Below are 23,869 nucleotides of genomic sequence, written 5' to 3' on the forward strand. Positions count from 1 at the left end.
AATCAAATGGTTTTTCAGATGGTGGTTTGTGAGAAAGGGGGCGATAAAAATGAGTTGGGTAGTCCTACCCCACTATGTGCTATTCCACCAGTTCCCAAATCTTGGGATTGGGTGCTGAAAAAGGTGGCGGAGTTATAGGGGTATGTGAAGATTTCCTGTGAAGGCTTTGAAGAGCAATTCAAGGCCCTTTTAGTTGCTATAGAAGCAAGTAGACCAACGGTGCTGAAGCCGACAGCCAAAAAAGATAGAGAGCTGAAAAGATTGATTTGTTCTATTAATTATGATAACAAGGAGAGTAGTAGTGGGAGGGAAAGGTTGAAGGGGCGGGGGAGTTGTTAAACTTATGAAGCGTAGAATTTTATCGTGGAATAATGATGTTAACAAGCGACTTTGCATTATATCTCTCCTTCGTAGTTGGAAAGCTGATATTGCTTGTCTTCAAGAGATTAAGTTGTGCTATGTTGACAGAAATATTATTCGAAGCCTATGGGGATGTTCTTGTGTGGGGTGGAGTTATTTAGCTTTTTTGGGCACTTTAGGAGGGGTGGTGTTGATGTGGGATACGAGAGTGGTATAGTTAGTAGAGGATTGTATTGGGAATTATTCAGTGGCTGGGTCTTTCAAGAATATTGAGGATGGGTGGAGGTGGGATCTTGCAGGTGTGTATGGTCCTAATGCAGTTTGAGAAAGGAGCTCTTTGTGGGAGGAACTGGCGGGTATGCACTTTGGGTTGTGTGCGGGGGCTTTAATGTTGTACGTTTCCCGTGCAAGAGGAAGGGGGCTACTTATTTGACAAGGTCAATGGAAGACTTCTCGGAGCTGATTTTGGATCTTAACTTGATTGACCTTCCTTTGATTGGGGGGTTTTTCACGTGGTCAAATAGTAGAGGGGGGTTAAGGTTTGACGAATTTCTAGTTTCTACTTCTTGGGAGACACATTATCCAGACCTAAGCCAAAAGAGATTATGCTCTGATCATTTTCTCATCTTATTAGATTGTGGGGGCATTCATGGAGGTAGGCGTTACTTTAAATTTGAGAATATGTGGTTACAAAAGGTTGGTTTTGTGGAGAGGGTGAGTGATTGGTGGGCTTCCTATTCCTTTCACGGTACCCCCAGTTTTATTGTGGCTGGTAAACTCAAAGCCCTTAAGCTGGACCTAAAGAAGTGGAACATTGAGGTTTTTAGACACACAAATGAGCAAAAAAGTTTTCTTTGGAATGGGTTGCATTCTCTAGAAGTTGGAGAGGTCACCGAGGAGTCCTCGTTGAGAAAGATTGAGGTGGTGTCTGAGTTAGAAAAGGTTTTGTTGATGGAAGAAATTTCTTGGAGACAAAAATCAAGGATAACATGGTTGAAGGAGGGAGACAAATGTACTAAGTTCTTCCACAAAATGACAAATTCTCACAGGCGCAATAATGTGATTGAGGTGATCCACTCAGGTAACACAGTGCACCAATCCCCGCAGGTTATACAAGACCGTATCATGAATTATTATGAAGATCTTCTCAAAGAGACTGCAGTGTGGCGTCCTAAACTGGATGGGCTGTTTTTTTATCAGCTGGATGTTAGTGCAGCAAGTTGGTTAGAGAGACCATTTGAGGAAGCCGAAGTGCAGCAGGTGGTAAGTGGTATATTGTGATACCCCATATGATATGAATAATGGTAGGTAGTGTATGGGATCTCACATTGCTTGGAAGGAGAAGTTCTTGCTCTTTATAAGGTCTCAATGGGGCTCCAATTGTATCATTGACTAGTCTTTTTAGAGTATAGGTCAAGTGGTTTAGACCTTCCATTGGGGCGTTACAAATAGTATCAGAGCCTATCCTAACAAAAAATGTAGGACTTGAGCCATGCCACCTATAATTGAAAGGCCCGACGAGGACGTCGGGAATTTAAGGGGGTAGATTGTGATACCCCATATGATATGGATAAGGGTAGATAGTGTATGGGATCTCACATTACTTGGGAATGAGAAGTTTTTGCTCTTTATAAGGTCTCAATAGGACTCCAATTGTATCATTGACTAGTCCTTTTGGAGTATAGGCCATGTGGTTTGGATCTTCCATTAGGGCGTTACATATGTGCAAAGATAAAGCCCCTAGATTAGGATGGATTTTCTTTGACCTTCTTTCTAGAGTGTTGAGACATAGTGAAGGATGACGTGATGTGGGTTTTTCATGAGTTTCATCTTTGTCACAAGTTCGAGAAGTCCCTTAATGCTACCTTCATTGTCCTTATCCCGAAGATAGAGAGGGCCTTTGAGTTGAAAGATTTTTGTCCTATTAGTTTGGTAAGCGGGATTTATAAAATCATTTCAAAAGTGTTAGTAAATCGTATGAGCGGTGATAAAAAAAATTATCTCCAAATCTCAAAACGCTTTTGTAAGGGGTGGGCAAATTTTGGATTCAATTTTAATAGCAAATGAGTGTTTGGGCAGCCGGTTGGGGGATGGCATTCTGAGAGTCCTTTGCAAGTTGGATATGGAAAAGGCCTACGACCACGTGTGCTGGGATTTTTTTATAAATATGTTGGGAAGATGTGGCTTCGAGGATAGGTGGTGTGGATGGATCAAACATTGTGTTTCGACCGCTTGGTTTTCTATTTTAGTTAATGGCCAATCTTGTGGATTTTTTCAGAGTTCGAGGAGTTTGAGACAAGGGGACCCGTTATCTCCTTTCCTCTTTGTTGTAGTAATGGAGGCTGCTGTTAGGGGAGGTTTTCTTGCTGATTTTTCAATGGGTTATGTTAATAATGAGGCTTTATCCATCTCTCATTTATTATTTGCGAATGATAATCTAATTTTCTGTGATGCTGAAAGCAGATAGATTCAAGCTTTAAGGGAAGTTCTATTGTGTTTTGAAACTGTTTCGGGACTTAAGGTGAACTTGGGCAAGTCAGAATTGGTCCCGGTAGGGGAGGTGGCGGATATCAACCTTCTAGCCGAGCTGCTGGGATGCAAAGTAGCTGCTCTTCCTATGAAATACCTTGGACTCCCTTTGGGAGCCTCTTTTAAAGCGAAAAATATTTGGGATGGTGCCGTGGAGAAGATAGAGAAAAGGTTGTCGAGCTGGAAGCGGCTCTATCTTTCAAAAGGAGGGAGAGTAACTCTCATCAAAAGTACCATTTCCAATCTTTCCACGTACTTTCTTTCCTCATTTCCTTTACCGGTGGGGGTGGCTAATCGGATTGAAAAATTATTTAGAGCCTTTTTGTGGGGTGGAATGTGTGAGGAAAATAAATTTTATCTTGTGAATTGCCAAAAAGTATCCGGTCCAAAGGAGTTGGGAGGTTTGGGGGTGCGTAACTTGATCACTTTTAATAAAGCTCTATTAGGAAAGTAGTTGTGGAGAATGGTTGTGGGTCGGAAGTATGGTTGTGATTGGGGGGGTTGGTTTTCCAAGGAGGGTAGGGGGTATTATGGTGTGAGTCTTTGGAAATTTATTAGAAAGAAGTTGAAAGTGTTTGCAACACATCAATTTTGAGGTTGGAGAGGGCACAAGAATTAGGTTCTAGTTTGATGAATGGTGTGGTGAGAGAGCTTTATTTTCTGTTTTTCCAGGTGTTTTCAGATTGGCTGGAAATCAGCAGGCCATTGTCTCAGATGCGTTGTGTCGAGCCAATGGTACAGTGCATTGGTGGAATACGATATTTTCTAGAAATGTGCAGGATTGGGAAGTTGAGGAGATAGCAGCTTTTTTCAGCTTGCTTTATTCCAAGAGGATAGGAGGTAATGGGAGCAATAGAATGCTGTGGAAACCTTCAGGGAGTAAAAAATTTTCTGTCAAATCTTTCTATAAGGTGCTGACAAATTATTAGCCCATTGCATTTCCATGGAAGGGTATTTGGAGAGCTCCTGTGCCTCCCAAAGTTGCATTTTTTACTTGGACAACAGCTTTAGGAAATATTTTCACAGCTGACAATTTAAAGAAACGGGGATGATCGTAATGGAGTGGTGTTATATGTGTATGAACAATGTTGAATCGATTGACCACCTTTTTCTACATTGCAAGGTGGCAAGGGAGTTATGGGATGGCATATTTAGTAGATCCGGGTTGACTTGGGTTATGCTCAAGAGTGTGGTGGAGCTCCTAACATGTTGGAATAGGCATCATCATAGCCCTCAACTGGCTGCAACATGGAGGATGGCTCCTTTGTGCTTATTGTGGTGTATATGGATGGAAAGAAATGAGAGGTGCTTTAACAACAAGGAGAGAGCTATAGGGAAATTGGAGGATGGCTCCTTTGTGCTTATTGTGGTGTATTGGATGGAAAGAAATGAGAGGTGCTTTAACAACAAGGAGAGAGCTATAGGGAAATTATGGAATTTTTTGTGCTTTGGTTCAATGGCTTTCTGCTATAGTTTTGAAGGGGGGAATGTTCGTGAGTTTTTGCTATCTTTTCAGCTTTCTAGAATATAACCAGCTGTCTCTTTTATATACTTCATGTGTACATGGGCTTTGTCTAGCTTTGTTCAATCAATGAAATTTCTTACGTATCAAAAAAAAAATTTGTGCACACCATTCTAGCAGATAGATAAAGGGACCCAACACTTGGCATTACCTGAATACATTTTGATCATCTTCTGAAGGTGCTATCCACGACCATATAAGGTCCAGCAGGCGTGGTACATCCCCTAACATCATAATCATCTGTGAAGCATTGTGTTGTTAAAGAAAACAGCCAATGAAAGTTAATCAAAATGAGAAGAAAACCTGTCTCTTTCCTTTGAAATATTAGAATAACGTAACTAAGGACCTAAAGTAATGCACAAAAATATAGAGCCATTGCTGAGCTAAGTGCTATCTTTGATATGCAAGGAGGTGAAGAAAGACACATTTCAATCATATAAAAAATCCTCTCTAATTCACTTGATAAAATCCTAATCAAAATGCCAACGTTAATTCTTTTAGGATAGGTTTGAATAGTGAGAAGAGAATTTTTGGTTTTAGATGAAAGTTTAAAATATTATTTTTTAATACTATTATTGTTTTGGGATTTTAAAAAGTTGACTTGAGATTTGAAAAAGTTGAATTGTTTATTATATTTTGTGTGGGAATTTGAAAAAGTTGTAATGATGAGATGAGAATAGAATTTTGTGTCTCATCCCACTTGCCAAACATATCCTTAGTCTCTTTTAGTTACTACTTCCAAGTCACCCTCACATGAATGCATGCTTAATGAGAGAGACAACAGCGTTTTTGGGGATAAATTTGAGGCTACTACCTTTTGAAATTAAAGGAAACTGCCGAGAAAATAACTTAAGCAAGCAGGAGGTTCCTATATATCTTTGCACTGCAATCTCATAGGGACTTGTCCAGCTACATTCAGCCGCAGATCATTTTAAGTAAATCATTCTACACATTTCTTTGGGTCGAAACCATCTAAACAATTGTACTTAGGCTATGCCTATTTCAACATCAATAAAATATCTTCTCACTTATAAAAAAAACATCTAAACAATGAAAGGTGGATTATCAGCCAGCACCTTCAACAGCCAGTGGGACAAATGCTGTCATACACTATGACAGCATACACTATGACAGTATAGGTGGTGAATGGGATCCCACATTGCTTGAGAGGAAGAAGTGCTTGCTCTTCATACTAATTCCAAAGGACTCTAATTGTACTATTGACTAGTCCTTTTAGTATATAGGCCCAAATGTGACTTGGGCCTCCTTTAGGCCATTATAGATGGCAGCAGAAATTCAATTTCAGATTCAACGATGATCAGGCAGGGCAGGATGAAGCAAGTAACAGGGATTATCCAGCTAAATTAAACTAAATTCTCTTCTTCAGAAGTACCTCAATTTGACGTTGCTGCTCTTTGCATCCACGAGCAACACTTTCGTGCACTGTTTCCCTAATCAGAAATATATTTTTAAACCAAAAGATTAAACAGATTAAACATTACTAAAGAGAAAGGAACTCAATATTTGAATGAAAACTGCATTATACGTTGAATGAAGCTTCTGAAGAAGAGCAGAAAGTTGTCGTGGCTGCTGGTTCAGAACTTGGACTGGCCAACTTTCCGACCCAACAGGAGGCTGATGACCACCATTGAGATTTCCAGGACTTCCATCAGCTACATCTCCAAAACGGCTCATCTGATCCACTCTCCCGGGTTGTAGATGAGCTAGTTCCAAATCCACCTGAACATCTAGACATGATTTTGCCATTGCCCAGCATGCAGACTGCATCGATATTGTGTAGAAAATTTAAAAAAAGCTTCCAGCATTGAAAGTAATCATAAAGAACGTGACAGCAAATAATTATTATGATCAGAAACCTAAAAATAATCCATGCCAACACCTCAAACACAAAGCAACAAGATACAGCAAATATCAAAAATTAAAATGTCTCACGATTTTATAGAAAGCACTAAGATTTTCAGTATGGTGAAATTTGTAGCATGAAAATCTAATCAAATGCAGATCACCAACTTGATGACCCCAAAATCAAGGATTCACATGTCCACAATATTTTGGTACACAACCATATTTAGTTGCCGATTACAGCCAAACAATTGTCTCTCTCCTAGTACCTTGACAACCCACTATTTTACATGCATAATAAGTGAACAGAAATCATCCATTCTCACTCATCAACAAATTCAATGCATACAATGAATCATTGCTTCAAAAACAGGAAGATTCATTGTGGTGTTAAAGTTATACAATAAGCGATTAGTCAGCAAAGCTTTTCAAAATCCGCTTCAGTAGTTCTATATCAGCAAACCCAAGATATAAAACCATATAGTCATAGTCTAAATTATCAGCATATAACATAAACTAAACAGATATGATAACCAATGGAGGACATTCATTTGAGTAGGAATAGTGCCAATTTTGTTCCTCTATTCAAGTTTAAATGGATAAACATGACTTCTGCAGTCTTAAACATTTAAATTGCTTCCTTATCAAAAAATTTTTTTTGATCGGTAAACAAAATTTTATTGATCAAAAGTGATACAAAGGATGCTCAAGTATACGGGACATATACATGAGCAAATTTAAGTCTAGCTTAGGGATACAAGGAAGTCGTGCAAAGACCTGCCCTGAAAATCAAATACAATTGACCAATGGAGTAAAGTATTAAAAAACAAAGTTCTAAGCTCTTCCATTGATCTCTCTTGATCTTCAAAGCATCTTGCGTTCCGCTCCCCCCAAATGCACCACCATAGACAAATAGGTAGCATCTTCCATATGAAAGCAATTTGAGAGTTGCCCCTAATACCTCTCCAAGAGGCTAAAAACTCACTTACCTTTTCTGGCATCACCCATGCTAACCCCACCCGTGCTAGGACTTCGGACCATAAGGACCTGACAATCTCACAACGTAGTAAGAGATGGTCTACGGACTCACCACTCTTCTTACACATATAACACCAATTCATAACTATGATGCCGCGTTTCCTCAGGTTATCTATGGTAAGAATCTTTCCCCAAGTGGCAGTCCAAACAAAAAAGGCTGCTTTTAGAGGTGCCTTCGTCTTCCAGATGCTCTTCCATGGGAACGGGACTGAGTTGTGCACATGTAAGTAATGATAAAACGAGCGGGCCGTGAAAACTCCTTTCTTAGAGGGACGCCAATATAACTTGTCTTCTCCTTCCTCCGACATCCGAGTGGAGTACACAAGGTCAAAAAAGGCCGAAATGTCATCCATCTCCCAATCTTGTGCATTTCTATTGAAAGTAAGGTTCCATTGGAATGAGCCATTTGTAGAGCTAAGTAGATCAGCAATGGATGCATCTTTCCATCTTGCTAAGCTGTAAGCTCCTGGATAAACATCCTTGAGTGCCCGATCACCACACCATAAGTCATGCCAAAATTTTACCTTAACACCGTTGCCGACTTTGAAGCAAGTGTGTGCTGCATAGATGTCCCATCCTCTTCTGATATGTTTCAAAAGCCCTACTCCGTGGGGACCACTCACCTCATTGGAACACCACCCTCCCCATGATTTCCCGTGCTTCAAGGCAATGACGGTTCGCCACAAGGCCTCCTGTTCATGGTGGTATCTCCATAACCATTTGCCAAGCAAGGCTTGGTTAAATGCTCTCAAATTCCGTATACCTAAACCTCCTTCCTTAATGGGAGAGCAAATTGTAGCCCATTTCACTAAGTGATATTTAAACTCTTCCTTGATCCCTCCCCACAAGAAATCACGTTGAATTTTCTCCATGCGATGAGCCACCTTGGCGGGAAGTGGAAATAGTGAAAGGAAGTATGTTGGTAAGTTAGAAAGAGTACTTTTTATGAGAGTTAACCGGCCCCCTTTAGATAAGTACATCCTCTTCTAACCAGCTAGTTTCCTTTCCATTTTTTCTATTATTTCATCCCAAATAGCTTTCGATTTGAATGCTGCCCCCAACGGAAGACCGAGATATTTCATAAGCAACTGAGATATCTTGCACTCCAGGATGGACGCCAGACTCTCCACATTGGGTACATGTCCCACTGGCACTATCTCTGATTTAACCAAATTCACCTTCAAACCTAACACAACTTCAAAGCATAATAGAAGAGCTCTTACAGCTCGAATTTGCTCATGTCTGGCTTCACAAAAGATCAGAGTATCATCAGCAAACAATAGGTGGGAAATGTTAAGTGAACCTGAACTTGTCTCTCCTACTGAGAATCCTGATATGAACCCTCCCTCTACTGCCCCTCCAATCATCTTGCTGAACGCTTCCATCACAAAAACAAATAGAAGAGGAGAAAGGGGGTCTCCTTGTCGCAAACCTCGGGAGCTTTTAAAAAAACCTTTGGACATCCCATTCACCAATACAGAAAAACATGCTGTGGAAATACAATGAAGGATCCAAGAACACCATTTAGAACCAAAGCCACATCTCTCCAACATATAAATTAAGAAACTCCAATTGACGTGATCATAAGCTTTCTCCATGTCTAACTTACAAAGGAGTCCAGGCTCTCCGGATTTAACTCGACTATCCAAACATTCATTGGCTATCAGTACCGAATCAAGGATTTGCCTACCTTGAACAAATGCATTTTGAGGCTTCGAAATCAATCTTTCCATCACCTTACTCAATCTGTTTGCCAATACTTTAGATAGAATTTTGTACATACCACTCACCAAACTAATGGGGCGGAAATCTTTCACTTCTTCCACGCCTGGCTTCTTGGGAATGAGAACTAAGAGAGTAGCATTAAGACCTTTCTCGAACCACCCGCTTCCATGAAATTCCTGAAAAACCCCCATGATATCATCTTTAAGCACATCCCAACACGTCTGGAAAAAAGCCATGGAAAAACCATCCGGACCTGGAGCTTTATCACCCGCCATACCCTTGATCACCGACCGGATCTCTACCTCTTCAAAAGGCCTTTCGAGTCGTTCCGCAACTTGTGGGTCAAGAACATCAAAGGCCATCCCGTCAAGTCTCAGCCTCCACTCAAATTGTTCCGAAAGCAATGTATCATAAAACTGAACAATGTGGTTTGAGATCTCGGAATGGTTGGATGAGACCACCCCGTCTATCAATAAGGTATCAATCGCATTGTTCCGCCTATGTGAATTGGCCACTTGGTGAAAAAACTTGGTGCTTCTATCCCCTTCCTTCAACCATAACGCCTGTGATTTCTAACGCCATGATATTTCTTCCAATAGAGATAGCCGTTCAATGTCCGCAACCACTTGGGATTTGCGGGCCCGCTCGATTTCAGAAAAAATCCTCACCTCTTCCACACCTTCCAAAGCCTTAAGCTCCTCCATTAGAACCGATTTCTGGCTTTCCACATTACCGAACTCTTGTGTATTCCACTCTTTTAAGTCCTTTTTCAACGACTTTAATTTGCAAGCCATCTTGTAACTAGCAGTTCCATGGAAGTGGTAGGAAGACCACCATTGTCTTATTCTGTCCAGAAACCCCTCTGACTTCAACCACATGTTCTCAAATTTGAAGTGCCTTGGGCCATTTCTAATGCCTCCACAATTCAATAGAATAGGGAAATGATCTGAACACAACCTGGGTAGTCTCTTCTGAATAAGCTCCAGATAGTGTGCTTCCCAATCCGTTGAAATTAAAAATCTGTCTATCCTTGACCAAGAAGGAAGATCTCGATTGTTAGACCAAGTGAAGGAACCGCCTGCAAGAGATATATCTTGTAAATTCTGCTCAGAAATGAAGTTAGAAAAATCTACCATGGGTTGGTTGTAGCCCACTCCACCCGATCTCTCACTCGGAAAACGGGTTACATTAAAATCACCTCCAATACACCAAGGTAAGTCCCAAAAACTGCTAATACCGGCCAACTCATCCCAAAGTAAGCTTCGAGACCGATCAAAATTAGGCCCATAAACGCCTGCAAAAGCCCACTGATAGCCATCGATGACATTCATAAACGAACATGCCACCACATAATCCCCCATGAAATTTTCCTTATTTTCCACCACTCTTTTGTCCCGCATGACTAATATACCCCTGGATGCTCCAATGGACGGTAAGTAATGCCATCCCACTTGCAAACAGCTCCACAAGCTCCTAATGATGCGAAGAGAAATAACTTCCAACTTAGTTTCTTGTAGGCAAACAATGTCTACTTTCCAACTTCGGAGGAGGGATCTAATATATAGCCTTTTATTCACTTCATTGATCCCTCTCACATTCCAAGACATTATTTTAGGCTTCATTAACAGAAGAAACATCCCTCCCTTTTGTTCTATCTCTGCCCGAAGTGCCCTCCTTATTATCATAGTTAATGGAGCATTGCAACCGTTTCAGCTCTCTCTTTTTTAACAGCTGACTTCGTTACTGTGGATCTACCAGCTTCCATGGCTATTAGAAGGGCCATGAATTGGTCTTCATACCCATCACAGGAAATTCCCACCCAACCATAAAGCTCCTTTACTTTTTTTAGTACCCAATCTGATGCCTGAGGTGCTATTAGCGGTGGGAGCATCTGTAAGGGTGATGGGCTTCCCATATTCTCTTCCTCACTACCCACGGAGTCCATAACCAGAGCCAAACAGTTAGTACCCATCTCCTGTCCATCGACAGAGTCTCCTCCCACCAAGGATGTGACCATTTTCTCCACTTCCGGCCCCAAAAACCTCTCGTTTGACCCACCCATAACCTCCTCCACTTCAGTCGACACTATCTGTGTCTGTTTAGAAGGCAAGGGCTCGCCCACAGTCGACCCTTTTTGTCCCGAAATTTCTCCTTCCCTAAGGTGAAACTCCCCGCCTTTTCACTACTCGCAGACGTCGCCAATGGCTTCGGCGACGTTGTCTGTGCGTCGATAGCTTCCATCGTTATGGTCTGTGTACTGTTTGGGTCTTCGTGTTCTTTCGAGGCAGCAGAAAATCCTCCTCCATGCTCCGAGAATGCATTTTCCGACGACGAGCCATCCATCGGCGTCACGGCAACTTCCCGCGGGGTCGCCCGACCCTTCACCGCCGGTGGTGGCTCGGCCCCATCCCCTGATGGGCCATCGTCCTCCATCAGGGAACGAGGGCCTTTCTTCCTCCAGAAGGCTCCAACGTTCTGTTGGGCCTTAGTGGGCTGAGGCCCATCGCAGCCCACAGTCTTTGCTTTCCCTTTGGGCTCACTCGGCTTGGCTGTATTTTTCCTCTCCTGGCCCAGACTCAATCCTTCCCTCTCATTAATTTCAACGCAGCATTTTTAGTATCCCACCCTATAAGTTAGCTCTCCCAGCTGCGTCTCTATTTCACACAACACTTGCAGCAGATTTTCCTCTTTCATCCCAGCAACTACTCTGCCACCTCCATCCCGCAACTGAGCATTCCTCAAAGAAGTGACGGGTCCTGACTTCAACAGGTCTACTTTCTCAGCACTGTTCCCATCTCGAGTCCTCACCAACTCTCTGCCCCCCTGTAAAATGTCTCTGTACGAAGGAAAGTTTGAATTTTGTGTCGTCGTTAATGGTAACGACCGCCTTGAAACACCACCACTGCTGCCCTCCTTCAGCACCTCCACTAATTTTCTCCAGCCCATTCTGTCCTTATCACCTGGGATGAAGATGAAATTTCGACGTCCCCCCCCACCATACTCCACCAACGCCATATATTCTCCCCTGGAGTTACAACATCTTTGAGCAATGTATCCCCTGTCCCCATCCCGATAAGCAGTATAGAATCCCTTTCCTTCTAACAACAAGCACTCTTCCAACGCATTAGAGAACCAACGTACTGTCCCCAACCCCAAACTCAAATTTTTTACAACTTTCCATCCCACCTCTGTAATGTTTACGTACCCCCCATCCTCAGCCACCTCAAACACTTTAGACTCAATACTGATGCACTTCATGGGTAACAACCTATCGAATGAAAACTAACTAATGCACCATGATACGTTAAACTTCAGATAGAGCTAAAGCCATTAACGAAACACCACATTAACGAAACACCCCATATTACGGTAAAAATACATTTGAAATGTTTCATGTAGCTTATGGAACATACCACATATTAGACAAAACCAGGCCCTTGCACGCATCACATAGTGATGCAAGAGAGCACTTTGACCATGAAACCAGCCTCATAAGACCTTTTCTATATGAAGTGAAAGGTAAGGCCCTTTGGGCATACTTACTTGTCAATGTAAAAAATATTATCAGGGGAAACATGCTTCTATAAAGCTTTAGCTTCCACGAAATACATTTTTTTTATCGGTAAACAAAATTTTATTGAGCATAAAATAGACAAAAGGCCCGAGTATACAGCACATATACAAGAGTGTTGCCTATGCATTCAGCTGATGCTTATTATACAACAACAAAAGAACTAACCAGTTAGTTATCTATTGAACTAAAACATATTTATAGTTGCAAGAAGGTAACAGGGCTAAATCCCTTTTTTGGTAGGTCCCAGTTCCACTTTTCATAAGGGAAAACAGAAGATTTGGGTTCAAAGGGTACCAGCTAGGAATTTCACCTCAGTTTCAAATATTACTTCTTTGCTTTCTGTCAAACAGTAGAGGTACCCCTTGCCTCGTAAACCCCAAACCTTTTTTGGGTCAAACCTTAAACCCTCCCTAAAATAGGAGAAGTAATGCCATTAGGCTACACAACCATCAGTAAAACTCAAGAACCTAAAAATATAGACCATTAAATTGGAAACATAAGCAGGCTGCTGACTGTTATCAAACAAAAGCATGCATACACAGAAACATGACCCTAACAAAAGGAAGAAATGTTTTCAGTTCTGACTCAGTTTTGATTGCTAGTGAATGTTTAGATAGTCGGATGAGGGAAAGTATACCGAGAGTTCTTTGGAAGCTAGATATGGAAAAGGCGTACGACCATGTGAATTGAGATTTTCTTTTCTACATGCTCTAAAGATGTGGGTTTGGGGATAGGTGGTGTGGATGGGTTAGAAATAGTGTATTGATTGCCCGGTTCTCAGTGATAGTAAAAGGACAGCCTTGTAGTTTTTTTCAGAGTTCAAGGGGTTTGAGACAGGGAGATCCGTTATCTCCTTTTCTCTTTGTTATCGTTATGGAGGCGCTGAGCCGAATGGTGGAGGCTGCTTGGGGGGTGGGGGGTTCTTTCCAGTTTTTCAGTGAGAAATGCTAATAATGAAATTATCTTAATTTCCCATTTACTCTTTGCTAATGACACTCTTATTTTTTGTGATGCTGATTGTGAGCAGATTCAAGCTTTGAGGGCTGTGTTATTATGCTCTGAAGTTGTCTCGGGTCTTAAGGTGAACTTGGGCAAATCGAAGATGGTTCCGGTGGGGGATATGCATAATATCAACAGCTTGGCGGAACTTTTGGGGCGTAGAGTTGCTTCTCTTCCTATGAAATATCTTGGGCTTCAGTTGGGGATGTCTTTCAAGGCTAATAATATTTGGGATGGGGGCGTCTATCACAATGCTTAGCTTGTAATTAGGTTTACTTTCAGTATACTCCATGTGTACCTGGGCTATGCCTAATCACACGGATTAATAAAAAAATTCTTACTTATCAAAAAAAAAATTATTTGGGATGGGGTTGTAGAAAAGATTAGCGGGTTGGAAGCGGCTATACTTATCAAAAGGGGGTAGAATCACTCTTATTAAAAGTATTCTATTTGATCTCCCCACTTATTTTCTTTCATTATTCCCATTACTGGTAGGTGTGGCAAATCGTATTGAGAAGTTATTTAGAGCATTTTTGTGGGATGGTATGGGAGAGGAGAAAAAATTTCATCTTATGAATTGGAATAGAGTTTGTTGTCCTATCGTTGATGGAGGATTGCGGGTTCATAATTTGAGTAGTTTTAATAAGGCTTTGTTGGGAAAGTGGTTGTGAAGGTATCAAATGGAAGGGGAATCGATGTGGAGGGAGGTTATTGATCGTAAGTATGGGAGTGGTTGCGGAGGTTGGTGTTCAAAGGAGAGTAGGGGGACTTATGGTGTGAGTTTTTGGAAATTTATTAGAAAGGTATGGAACAATTTTGTGAAACAAATTAAGTTCGAAGTTGGAGAGGGTTCAATAATTTGTTTCTGGTTTGATGCTTCGTGTGGCGAGTGTGCTCTTTTTAGAGCTTTTCCGGCTATTTTTCAAATGGTTGCAAATCAGCAGGCTTCCGTTTCAGATTTGTTGATTCATTCTAATGGAGCTGTGCAATGGGATGTTAGTTTTATTAGAGCTGTTCAGGATTGGGAACTTGATGAGGTTGCAAAGTTTTTCAGTTTGTTGTATCCTCTGGATATTGGAGGAGATGAGAGGGATCAAATGTTATGGAAGCATACGGGAAGCAAAAAGTTTTCAGTTCGGTCATATTATAAGGTGTTGACGGTTCAGCATCACACTTTTTTTCCGTGGAAGAGTATTTGGAGAGTTTATGTGCTGTCCAAAGTGGCCTTTTGTACTTGGACAGCATCACTAGGGAATATTTTGACGATCGACAATTTGAGGAAGCGTGGCATGATTGTTATGGAGTGGTGCTTTATGTTTAAGAAAGAAGGTGAATTGGTGGATCATTTACCTTTACATTGTGAGGCGGCTAAGGCATTATGGGATGGTGTGTTTAGTAGAGCCGGGTTGTTTTAGGTAATGCCTAAGAAAGTGGTGGACTGACTTGCTTGCTGGAATAGGCCTCATAGCTGTTCTGAAGTGGCAGCGGCATGGAAAGTGATTCCTTTGTGCATCATGTGGTGTATTTGGATGGAAAGGAATGAGCGGTGTTTCAACAATAAGGAGCGCACTGTAGATGAAATCTGGAAATTCTTTGTGCTCTACTTGCTTTAGTGGCTTTCTGCTATTGTACTTAACGGAGGGATTGTTCATGAGTTTTTGTTTTCTTTTCATTATCCTAGAATGTAATTAGGTATTTCTTTTATATACTTCCTGTGTACATGGGTTTCGCCTATTTCATTCGATGAATAAATTTTTCTTACTTATCAAAAAACAAAAACAAAAGGAAGAAAAAAACCTACTAAAAATGCATAAACATAAATTTAATAATAAATGCAATTAAAAGTTGATCACGGGCATAAATAGAGGGAGAAATACCTCCCAGTCTGTGCAGATTGGAAGCATGCGCTTTAAATTGCCACACTGTGCTGCATATACAGCTGCTTCAAATTTACCACCATCTTGCTCCACAATTTTCTTCAAAAAACAAAGGTGAAGAAGCCAATCCACCGAATGAATGGATGGATGGATGGATGAGAACTTACAAGAGCTAATATCATTAAGCTAAGAATGTCTAGAATTTAAGGCATAACCACATAAAGGGAAATAGAGCACAGAAAACAGAATTAAAAACATAATGGCTTGACCTAAAAATGCAAGAAGTTTATCTGATGGTGTCCTTATAACCTACCTCAGATGCACAGTAGGAAGCCCATTTCCAAAGACGCCATTGGTGTCCTGGGCCACTTTCCAGTTCAATGGCTTGCAAAATCCTACTCTTTCCATTATTCACCACGGCTTCAACAGAAGGGAAAAGGTCCAACCCCCCAAATGGGCACAATGTTGCAGCTCTCCATGGCTTCCAAAATGCTACCATGTATCAGAACAGCACCAAGAAACATAAACTGTAACCTAGTTAATACAGAACATTGCTCACCTGTCCGGCTGACCGGCAAAGATCACATGCTTCTTCCAGTCTTCCAGCCCTTAGAAGAGTCCAGACATCTTCCAAAAGAGATTCATCTTGTTTCTGTTGAGCCAAGACTGTTATTGGTGAATTTAAGGAAAATACATATGCATTCAGAAGTATACATTTCAAATTCTAAGAGTTCCAAATCATGAAAATTACATCAAAATAATTACTTTCAGATTAGACACCAGAAATTCAGCATTGTGTTGTGCCCTACAGTAACATCACGCGCCCAAAAGGGCTGTTGTGCATTTTCAATAGCATCATTCAAACATATTCCTATTCATATTCAATAAATACAAAGGAAATAAAATATAAATAGAAGCACCGCCAGATTGTAATGAGCTATTACTTTCATCTCTCTTCCTATTTCTAATTAGGTGTTCCTCATGTATTCTACCTGTGTACTTCGGCTATCTATGCTTCTGGCACTTTTTAATAAAATCATCAATTACTTGTCAAAAAAACATAACATCACTAGTAGTGAAAGATGACAGTGTAAATGTAGACAGACTTTGCAGAAGTTTGTAAGACAATAATAAGTGCGTACTTTGTCATCAGGTAGCTGATGAGCATGTTCACGTGTTGGAGCATCAAAATCCAAGTGATTAATGGTATTTTTATTGGAGGCTCCTTTCTTAAGATACCGTTGAGTATGATGCCAAACACCAGAGCTGGGTAGATAGGTACCAACATGAGATCCTCGCACCTGAAAATCTTGATGAATTCCCATGTCAAACAGAAATAATGAACTCTTGACTGATTTTTTTATAAGTAAAAATTTAACAACAAACCATTACTGATAATAACAGAAATGTTATCAAGAAAACAAAAGCATCTTTTTACCCAAGAAAGAATGCAACAGAGACCGCTGTTGCATGATACTAATTAAAAAGCTTGTACGCCAATGAGAACAAGAGAAATACCGAAACGGGAGGGTGGATGGCAAAAGTCACAAAGTTGGGGGAACCAATAGATTTCATCCTGACTTAATCCCTAAGTTTAAAATTCAAGAATAATTGACAATACAAAGGATATCCTGCGAAATATATCACCAAAAGATTGGATTTTGGAAGATCTGCTCAACTGCTATACAAACTAAAGTCAACTGCAAGTATTTTTTCTGGCCTCAATATTTTTTATGGTTTTTATAAGAATCTTGTCTGTCGGATAGTTATATTTATTTTTTACTTAAAAAAATTATATTTATTTTTTTGATAGGTTAGTATATAGTTATATTTATTGTTGGCTCAACACCTATTACATCCATTTCAATAGCCATCAACCACATTCACATCAAAACTCCCTCATCCTTTTTTTACAACATGGAATCTCCTCAAGGCAGGGCCCTCTGGACCCACCCCTAGGAACTGGGAAGTAAACACAAAAATACACAATCTTACCCATCAGAACCGTGTACCAAATCAAAGGGAACTCTTAGTGCACACTCGAGCCTAGGATGTCTGAGTCTGCAGCTCATCCCATGTCCATCCTTTAAACATTAGGCTGCACCCTCAAAGCTAGAACTCACTCATCCTTTAAACCCAATCTGAACCACAAGTGGACCTTTAGCAATAACTATGCCCAAACTTTAATTTCATAGAGCATCAAAACACCAATTATGCATGTCATTTCCAGGAAATTCCATTGTTTACCTGAACGCAACCCAAAATTTGTAATAGCATTGCTTATAAAAAAAATTGTAATAGCATTATTTTTTATGATAAAATTTTAACAGCATTTATATAACCACGATCACAAAATAATTCATTAAGTGTGACAGTAAATTAATGATCAATCATTATTGCGGTATGAACTAGTGATAGTAACAAAACAGCACACAAAAAATTATTTAGTTACAGAGATAGCAATCCTCAGGTCAATCATTTTAATAGTATCAATTTGCAAAAATTTTAAATTCTCAAAGGATTTTTAGATGGACATCTCATAACACCGAGTCACCAACCATATATGGCAATGCAACTAAAAGCCCATCAGAAGGGAAACATGCAAAAAATAATGACAACGATAACAGCAGCAGCAATAATTATAGCTCAACGAACTAACAACAGGGAAGGCAATTATTCGGCCAGCAAGAAAGACACGAATGCTGTCTAGAAAGGGGCCTAACAAACAGACAAGACCATCGATCGACGGATTAGCAATAACACTCTCAAACCAAACAAAAGAAAGATACAAAATTGATCACCTTGCTTTCCAAATCAAGTGCTTTGGAGGCTAAACCCTCAAGCCATTGAACAATCCGGAGGCACAATTGTGCTGTATGATCATCTGCAACAAACTGGCAGGCCTCCAAGTGTGATGTTTGGGGGTACTGTCACAAGCCAATCACCTTAAATGAGAATCTGTCGTTTAAAAAATTCAAATAACAGAAAGTTTCTTCTTTACAAAATTTGAAAGACTATTCCTATGAAGCAGCACATGCTGGAAAAATGCATTACCAGGATTAGCTCTTTCGGGAGTTCTTCAGACACTGCAAGAAGAACCAAATCATCATGCACTAAAACCAAATATTTCATCTTTAAAATCAGAGTTTAATAAATCTTTGTTTCTGAAGAAAACACAAACAAGATTTCAGAGTAGATCTATACAGAAACAATATCTCATGGTCAACACATTTGCAAAAAGATATGCAGTGGCAGTTATATAATAACGAGGTTTTGGGATTGCCTACAATTAGTTATGATAGAGCATAGGCATAGCCAAGTACACGAAATGCATAATGCTATTATTTCAATTAAACAACTCAGGAATCTACACTTCTGAAACATTAACATTTCAAATACGCAGACATGTACAGACACTCCCCACTAAGATTTTTTGATAAATAATTGATGATTTCATTAATAAACGCAAAAGGCAACGCCTTAGTATACAAGAGGGCGACTGAATATACATAGAAAAGGGAAAAAAAAAATCACAAAAACTCTGCCCATTAAATCTAAGTTGCCCGAAGGAATAAAGCATTGAAAATGAAAGTTTTAAGCTATCCTCAAAAACAAGTCAAAACCCTCAAAAATCTCATCATATCGTACGAAGATATCAACAAATTCTATCCATAAAAGCATCAAAAGTAGAAGAGATTAAAGATTTATTTCCTTTCCCATAAAGGTACCACAAAAGAGACCAGGAAGCAGCCTCATCAAGCAGGAGCTGAGCCTTCTGCCTCATCAATTTCTCCTCTACGGCCCCATGCCTTACATTGGACCCATACCTATAGAAGAAATGCACATCAAGAAGTCAAACAGACACCGAATAAAACTAACATTACCAATATAATGCCAAGAACAAAGAGTATGTATTATTTTAAATTGCACAAGTGATGGAATGCAACGCTGCTTGATTCAAAATCCAGATCAATTTACAATCACACAAACTCATATGATTGTAACCGATACATAAGCAAGCATCTATTTTCGGACTTGGGCTAATCGTCGCAGGTATAAAAAAGAGAGGCTTTTATTCAGTTAGCTTAATCTAGCAATCTGGGATAATTTAGCCAAGAAGAGTGATAGTGCTCTTCCACTTTGAGAATATTATACATTATACACTCATACAAAAAATATTAGACATTGTTCTTGCATAGGAATTCACGTTTGGATGCTCAAACCTCAGAAAATTGTGTAATATCTAGAAAATGGAAAAAGTAAATAGGGACAAAAAGATCTGGTAGACAGCACACAGCCCCTTGTTTCGCCTTTTTCTTTCATTTTTATGATGAAAAATCCAAAGATTATGCAAACATGTCTTTAACTCAGTTAAACCCCAGACTCGTGTAGCGCATCCTTATCACATGAATAAGGTAAATCGTTGGCTTTTGATCAATGGGACGTGAACCCAAGAAATTTTTTGCAGCAAAAGGTTCAAACGTAAGACCTGGAAAGAGCATACCACTAAGGCCAAGGTCCTCTCTACTTGAGACAAACTTAAAAATTTGACCCTCCGCCCACCCACTAAGAAGGCATTGCATCTATCACAATCTTTAAGGAATGTAAATAGGTAGATTAGTAAAATGGGTGGCTAAAATTAACACCAAGACATCATTATCAAAATATAGCCAAATATATGAGCATTTGCACACTAAAAACATATGTATTAGCACATACACATTTTCAATCTTACAGGACACACCTAATTGACTCTGAAACATTTCGGCAAGATCCCTCAAATCTTAGTATGATATCAGGAATAGACATCAAACCTGCAAAAGAAAATTCACCATAGAAGTATGCTATGTCAAGCATTATTGCAAGACTTCAAAAACCCTAAAATAATGAAGAAAATTCAGATCGGCAACAACATGTTTTAATTTACAAATCATTCCAAACTAAGAACGTTTTTTGACTAGATAACTACATACCCCACCCCAACTTTGATAACAAAATACAGTCATGAAATAGAGACAACATTATTGAAAACAAAAAAGGTGATGTTATAGATGACAATAAAGGTGAAGGAAAAAGTATAAATTTGAGTATTTCTGATGTCGGAATTTGGCACTAGAGATATTAAGAGATCAAAGTGAGAGCGGTAGCTTTTCAAAAAATGGCCGTATGTCCTTTTGAGTCCATTTGCTTGGGTTACTTCGAATAGTTTAGATTTTATATTTATTTAATTTTTATTAGACTATTCATGCCTATAAAACCTAGCTTAAGGATTGTAACTGAATTATTATTCAGAATTGCCAAATACATTTGTAAACGGTGCCATTACGGTGAATTAAGCAGGGACTTGCAACCCTTTAAAAAAGCTGCTTCTGCATCAATGCATTATTACATATATACATCAAGCACCTTGAAATGCGGAATCAAGTAGCGATGCAAATATGGTAAAAGTGGTGTCTCCACCATCTGCCAATGAATCATCCTCATGCTTGCAAGCTTTCAGCAAATAGCGAACTGAATCAGCACCAGCATCCATGTCAGCCATTCCATGACTATCAATGGGCGGTCTCCTTTTAGAAGCAGATAGTGTCCTTGCAGGTGTTCCTTCCGAGCGATCAGCGTCAATGCTCTCCACCTCTTGTTTGATATTTTCAAGAAGTAAGGCAGCATTAGTTGGGCTATGGATGCTATGTCCATCGTACAATAGCCTGGATCCACTGTACTTAGAAGTTGAGTGTTCATGATAGGATGATGAGCTTGATGCTGAGTGCCTTTTCCTGCACATATTACATGTTCAACTGCCTGACAGAAAGCACGCCTATATTTATGCAGAAGCAAAACATGCATATTCCATCAAGGGTCATTTTTTTATAGGTAAAAAAAAAAGGCACACTCCTTTTTTTAACCTGATGAGAGTAAAAATAAGTATGAAATTAGGCGCTCTAATAACCCCCAGAAAGGTACACTCCCTTCCTTTAACTGCTGAGACAAACATCACAAAAGTAACATAGTTGGGAGGATATAAAGGCAACCTAGTATTCATGTAATAAGCAATGCCAAGTGCCGCATGTCCTTGAATTTGAGTCTTAGGATAAACATCTACTCTGTAGAATAGTTCCATTTTTTTGGTTAAAAATTCGTGCCATGTTTATTTAATGTTCAGAACAAAAGGAAGCTGCACATGGAAATAACTTCAGAAAGAAAAAAGCACCCAAACAGACTAATTAATTTTCCTAAAATGTCTTATGACTCACAAAACAAATATAGGGCCCCTCCTCCTCCTATAAAGCAATCCAACCCCCACAGAATTTAAATGGAGACATTCTGCTTCTATTAGCATGTTGTGTACAAGTGCACCAGTATGAATGGGACAATTCAAGAATCGCAACCATCAACCCAACAAAGAGTTACAATAAATAAAAGCCGCCAAAACCCTAATTGCCATAAAACGAAAATGAAATAGAAACATCGTGGAATAGCCAAAACAGCCCTAAAATTATATTCTGATTAGATAGAAAAAAGCAATCATTCAAATCTTATATATACACCAGAGCATCTAACGACAGTCTACGTGCTTAATTTAACTGTAACCGCTTAAACCCCAGTAATATCCGACCCAATTTCAGTTTTTTCTTTTTACCACCATTTGGAATCCAACAAAGACACTCGCAGGAAAAGAAATCAAACGAAAAAATAAATAAATAAAAAAGTGGACGGTCGGATTATACCCATATCGGCGGAATGGCTCCCTGATGGTGAGGTCTTCAGGGTCGAAATAGCTGGGAGAAGTGTCCATGCGAACGTCCATTTCCGCGCTAAGATGACGTCGTTTTTGCCCTCCAAACAGAAAACCCTAGGGCTTTCGCTGGCTAGTGGCTTGAATCTTGATAGTTAAACCCTAGAAAACTGCAGCGCGGTGACAGTGGGAGCAGTAGCGTGTTTAATAATTCAATTTTTTAAAATTTTAAAATAAAAAAATTATTAAAAATATATATTCTAATAATATTTTATTTAACTTTTAATTTTTATTTCAATTTATCTTATCTCATCTACGAAAATATTATCTAAATTAAACATTAATTAGGATAAATTTGAGAAGTAAAATGAGACTATAATTTTATGAATAGGAATAATATAATTTGTAAATGATAATGAGATACTTTGAGTTGAGTATTTTTTAGATTTTAAAAAATAAAAAATAAAAGATTGAATAAAAAATATTATAAAATTTAAATATTGTAAAAATATAATTTTATTATATTATTTTTATTTTGAATTTGAATTTGAAAAAGTTTGAATTATTTTTTATTTAAAAATTTAAAAAAATTGTAATTATTAATTTAAAAATTTTGTATTTAAATTATATTTAAAAATAAAATATGATGAGATTAAATGAGAATTGTATGTTTCATCCCATATTTCAAACATGCCATTGCGGCTACTATCACTTGTCAGCATTTGGTGCATAAGAAAAATCTACTTTGCCTATTTAATTTATCTTCTCATGTATTTTAATTTTTTTTTTACTTAATAATTAAGGAATTGACTATTAATGTATTGATATTTTTTAAACTATTTTAAAGTGATAAAACATTATGAATAACAAATTTGAAAAAAAATAAAAATGATATTTTGACCTAAGCGATAGAGTAGCACCGCTCTTTACACAATTTGATCATAACAATCCATCACATTATTCTATTATTTTTATTCAAAATTCTACTAGATTACAAATTATATTCTAATTTATTAAAATAAAATTAAGACTGGATTTTATAGACCTTGATAGTAGAGTTTTTCAACTTTCATACGTTAAATAATAATTATCAAGTATTTTTATGCAAGCGTAATATATCTTGTGTGTGTTTATATATTCATTTAGGAAAATACACTAATTACAAAAAAAAAAAGTATACAAAAAAAATTATACAAATTGTTATGACTTGATATGATTTATCTATTTTTATTGTAAATTAAATCTAATAGATCAAATGAAATCATAAAATTTATGAAATTATTTTATATAATTATTTTATAAATGTAGCAGTACTCATTTATTTATATAAAAGTAATGTCAGATATAGTTTATATATATCAGTATCATATATAGTTTTAGTGTGTGTAAATCACGCGTATTTAAAAAAAAAAATTATAATTAAAAAATTATTTTTCATATGAATTGTATATTTACTTATTTTTTCAAATGAATGCACAAAATTTACACATTCTATAATTGAAAAAAATGAAAGTATAATCTGTCTTTATACATGAGACGATGTTATTTATATACTTAAAAGTTAAAACCTAAGGATTGTAGGAGCTATTAGCCTATTATGATAAGAAATCAAACCTCTTGGACCAGTCTTGACAAGTCAGCAAGCCAGT

At 38.5% G+C, this 23,869-nt stretch overlaps 1 protein-coding gene across 2 annotated transcripts in view; it reads right to left on the reverse strand.

The window, feature by feature from the left end:
* Positions 1 to 22,405, reverse strand: part of LOC109001958 (nuclear pore complex protein NUP107) — a 35,155-nt gene extending 12,750 nt beyond the window's left edge. The window contains exons 1-13 of one of the 2 annotated variants that reach the window (XM_035692106.1): positions 22,213 to 22,405; positions 20,894 to 21,261; positions 20,232 to 20,301; positions 19,199 to 19,314; positions 18,542 to 18,573; positions 18,289 to 18,414; positions 16,630 to 16,788; positions 16,047 to 16,139; positions 15,801 to 15,968; positions 15,488 to 15,586; positions 5,958 to 6,193; positions 5,805 to 5,862; positions 4,563 to 4,651 (exon numbers count right to left, since the gene is read on the reverse strand). In XM_035692106.1, coding sequence (XP_035547999.1) covers positions 4,563 to 4,651; positions 5,805 to 5,862; positions 5,958 to 6,193; positions 15,488 to 15,586; positions 15,801 to 15,968; positions 16,047 to 16,139; positions 16,630 to 16,788; positions 18,289 to 18,414; positions 18,542 to 18,573; positions 19,199 to 19,314; positions 20,232 to 20,301; positions 20,894 to 21,261; positions 22,213 to 22,292 — 1,694 coding nt within the window. In that variant the 5' untranslated portion in view covers positions 22,293 to 22,405. Of the gene's footprint in view, positions 1 to 4,562; positions 4,652 to 5,804; positions 5,863 to 5,957; positions 6,194 to 15,487; positions 15,587 to 15,800; positions 15,969 to 16,046; positions 16,140 to 16,629; positions 16,789 to 18,288; positions 18,415 to 18,541; positions 18,636 to 19,176; positions 19,315 to 20,231; positions 20,302 to 20,893; positions 21,262 to 22,212 lie in introns of both variants that reach the window. The other variant, XM_035692107.1, reaches the window with a different exon arrangement.
* Positions 22,406 to 23,869: the final 1,464 nt, after the last annotated feature.

Source organism: Juglans regia, chromosome 7 (assembly GCF_001411555.2).
Source record: "Juglans regia cultivar Chandler chromosome 7, Walnut 2.0, whole genome shotgun sequence".
Lineage (NCBI taxonomy): Eukaryota > Viridiplantae > Streptophyta > Magnoliopsida > Fagales > Juglandaceae > Juglans > Juglans regia.